The 3,441-nt window shown below is 62.0% G+C and overlaps 1 protein-coding gene across 1 annotated transcript; it reads right to left on the bottom strand.

Moving 5' to 3' along the window:
- Positions 1 to 266: 266 nt before the first annotated feature.
- On the bottom strand, positions 267 to 2,529 carry LOC113236767 (tropomyosin-1, isoforms 33/34-like). Its single transcript, XM_026472935.1, has 2 exons — positions 973 to 2,529; positions 267 to 899 (listed from the first exon to the last, which is right to left on the bottom strand). Exons 1-2 carry the CDS (start codon positions 2,527 to 2,529, stop codon positions 267 to 269), a joined length of 2,190 nt encoding a protein of 729 aa, XP_026328720.1.
- Positions 2,530 to 3,441: the final 912 nt, after the last annotated feature.

The raw sequence follows: 3,441 nt of genomic DNA on the forward strand, positions 1-3,441 counted from the left end.
TAGGATGACTTCTCCCCACCTCGCCGCCACGAACCCTGACCCGCGTTCCTTCACCACTAGAGGGGGGGAGTTTCCGGCAGTCGACGCCACTATGGCCACCGTCTCCTCCCGATCCCCCGCCCAATTCCCCCGCGGGGGGACAAAGTATGGCTCCGCCACAGCAGCCACCGCAACCCCCCACTCCGCCATGGCCTGGACCAATAGGTCCTGTGCCCTGGCGCAGTGGTTGAGGTTGCCCTGCAGTATAATATGGTGGCGTGCTGGCATTACTGCTCCATACTTTGTCCCTCAATAGGGGGGGAGCCTGAGGTCCCCGCCGGCTTGCCCTTAGTGGGAGGGGGAGCGCAAGATCGCCCCCCCATTACGTGGTCCGCTGGACGGCGAGCCGCGGTGCATACCGAGCACCGCGGGGTTGCCGTGCACCCAGAGGCCGAGTGTCCGACCTGGCCACACCTGAAGCAGAGCCCACTCCTATCCACACTGGACGGGAAGAGGGCTCTGGTGTGGCCAATCCCCATGCACCTGAAGCAGCGCATGGGGAGGGGCTCCATCACATGGACCCCGGCGGAGGACCACCCCACCAACATGCGGCCGGCAGCCGCCACCCGTTGGGCTGCCGTCACCGGACAGCGGACGATGGCTGACCCTCTCCCGTTGGGGGCCAGCCTGATGGCTCCCACGCTCACGGCGGACTGGGGGCATTGGCCTTTCGCAGCCACCACCGCCTGGATCTTCTCCGGGGTCACCGACTCGTCAAGGCCGGTGACCCTTAGATCGGCGGTTTTGGTAGGCCGCGTTACTGTCGCCAGCCCCCCGATCACCTCCTCCAGCTTGGCCGCCAGGGTGTCGGCCTTCTCGGCGCTAGTCGCCCCGGGCACCTCGACTATGCGGGCACCTGTCTGGGTGTTCCGCACGTACGTGCGGGATGCCGAGGCTGCCCAAATCGACCGCAGCGGTCGCCGCCTCTAGAACCCCCTTATAGGTGGCCCCCTTTTCCGCCACCGCTTCGGGCCTCAGCGTGATCACCACCGCCGATGATTTCGGGGTGGCGAGAGCCCTGGGTCTGGGCGCCGTCTTGGGGGCCGCCTTGGCGGGGGCCCGTGCCGCTTGGGGGGCGGCAGTTGCCGTTTTGGCCTTTCTGGCCTTGCGACCGACTACCTGTGACCAGGGCGTTTCCGCCTGGTCAGTCGGCGTGGAGGCTGCCGCGTCAGGGGCGGTAGGGACGGCGAGAATGGCGGGAAGTGCCGCAGGAGGGGTGGCAGTAGCCTTCGGCGGGGGAGCCTTCCTCTTGGCCTTCTTGTTGGGCCGCTGGCCAGCAGGCGCCTTTCGGGCCAGGGAGGGGCCCGGTGTCGACTCGGGGGCCGCGGCGGACGGAAGCAACCTCGGGGCGGCTGTGGCGACGGCGATGGCGGCAGGCGTCGCCTCGGGGGCGGGTGCCCCTGTTCTGCCGCCCAGAGGGGGGCGTAGGTACTCCGCGGGGAGGCGTCTTTCGATATCCCCCAGGCGGGCGTCCATCATATTCCTCATCGAGGAGAAGATGTCCCGCCTGAGATCGTCGATGGCCTCCCTCACTCCCGCGTGCATCTCCGCGGAGCTACGCGGCGGTGGGGCCACCTGTGCCTTGGCCTTGGCCATGGCAGAGGAGTAGGCCCCTCTCAGGGCCTTCATCTCCGTCTCCAGGGCAGCGAGCTGTCCCCTCATCCGGCGGTTGTCTTCCGACATCCGCCGCGCCGCCTCCGTCGCCGTCTCTCCACGGTGAAGGAAATCGACGGCTCCTTCTACCTTTCTGACGGCCTCTTTTATGGCTTTGACCACCGTCCCCTTGAGGTTAGAGGACTTGGCGGTCTCCGCCAATATTGCTGCGAGGCCGTCTCGTGCCTCCTGGGCCAGGGTCTCTCGCATGAGGCCCGCCGTGCCATCGGGTTCAGCCTCCCCGGCCTGATCCCGACCCAGGGCCTCCTTGAAGAAGGCGGCGTCCGCTTCGTTCTGGAGGGCGTTCCACTCTGACGAGCTGGAGCGCCCCCTCCCTGCCGTCGCCGCACCGGGGAAGGGCTTCCCGGGGCCTCTAGTTCTGCCCCTACGGGCCGTGTTAATCTTTGGAGCCCTTTCGGGCTCCATAGATTCGTTCGACGGGGGGGCGGCGCGCTTGGGGGCCCTTGAGGATTCCTCCTCTCTGGCCGACCCGGAGCGCGATACCGCGCGTGAATTCCCCTCCGAGAGGGTGGATTCTACGTCTGAGGAGGCCGAGACCATCCTCTCACCCTCCGACTCACAGTCGGAGAGAATCCTCACCTCCATATTGGAGGCCTTCGAACCATTGTTTCTAAGTATAGTCCTAATGTTTGCTAAATCGGAGTCCATTGAGCGTGTGCGCATGTTGTGTTCACGAGAGTCGGCTTCCGGCCGACTCACGAGGCAGTTTTTGCCCCCCCCAGAGTACGAGGGGCTGCCACCCGCCGAAGCGGATGGGCGGGATTCCCCCTTTCGGGGACCCGCCTGGGGACTATTTTCAAAACTAGCCTTTTCCATTTTGGTTTTTGCTTTGAAAGGGGGGGAGCTCCCCACTGGGGCGCCCTAACGACTGGATACCCTCCAGCCATTCATCCCATCGCCGGGCGCTAGAGCTTAGGATTGGGGTAATTTTTATAGAGGTTTTCTTCCTCGTGGCCCTCCTCTCAATGAGGAGGACCCCCGGTCCCGCTCAATGTAGGATTACGGGTTGGCCGGAGCCGGTCTGGGGACCGGACACCGCCCACCGTCTCGGTTGCGGGTTGGATAGCGCCGGACAGAACCTGTGCTATCTTCCCTCCCTCCCTGCTGGTTTTGGTCCGCGCCGGCCGAAGCCGGTAGCTCCCATATCTGGGAGCCGTTCCCCTATCCGCCACCTGGGGACGCGTCCGATGGCAGACCAGCAACTGCACACGGATGTGTTCACAACCCTAGGAAAACGTGTGAAGTCCCTAACCCGTAATGAGGCAGGCAGCGTGGCGGACTATGGCCGCCACTTAAAAATTCACCAACTCCATCCGGTGCACCCGCGATTATTGCTAGTGTGGCCATGGCAAGGGTGCCCCGGAGTTGGAGGATTGTAAAAGAGGACTGCAGATCAATTAGTGTCGTTTGGGAACGACATTGCTATATCTAAAGTAGTTGATTGGTTTGCTGTTAATAACCTACTTCTTAATGAGAAAAAAATAAATTGTGTGAAATTTACATTACCCAATATTAGAGAGACGGTTACAAACATTGTAGTTAGAAACGAAAAATTGAATCTTGCGGATACAGTTGTATTTCTAGGTATAACGTTAGATGCTAAATTGCAATGGGGTCCCCATATAAGTAAGTTATCAATACGGCTCGGCTCTGCAGTGTACGCGTTTAAAAAAATAAGGAAACTTTCAGACGTCGAAACCGCTAGATTGGATTACTTCAGCTACTTTC

The sequence above is a fragment of the Hyposmocoma kahamanoa genome, unplaced genomic scaffold (genome assembly GCF_003589595.1).
Source record: "Hyposmocoma kahamanoa isolate Upper Pololo Valley unplaced genomic scaffold, ASM358959v1 92, whole genome shotgun sequence".
NCBI classification, from domain to species: Eukaryota; Metazoa; Arthropoda; class Insecta; order Lepidoptera; family Cosmopterigidae; genus Hyposmocoma; species Hyposmocoma kahamanoa.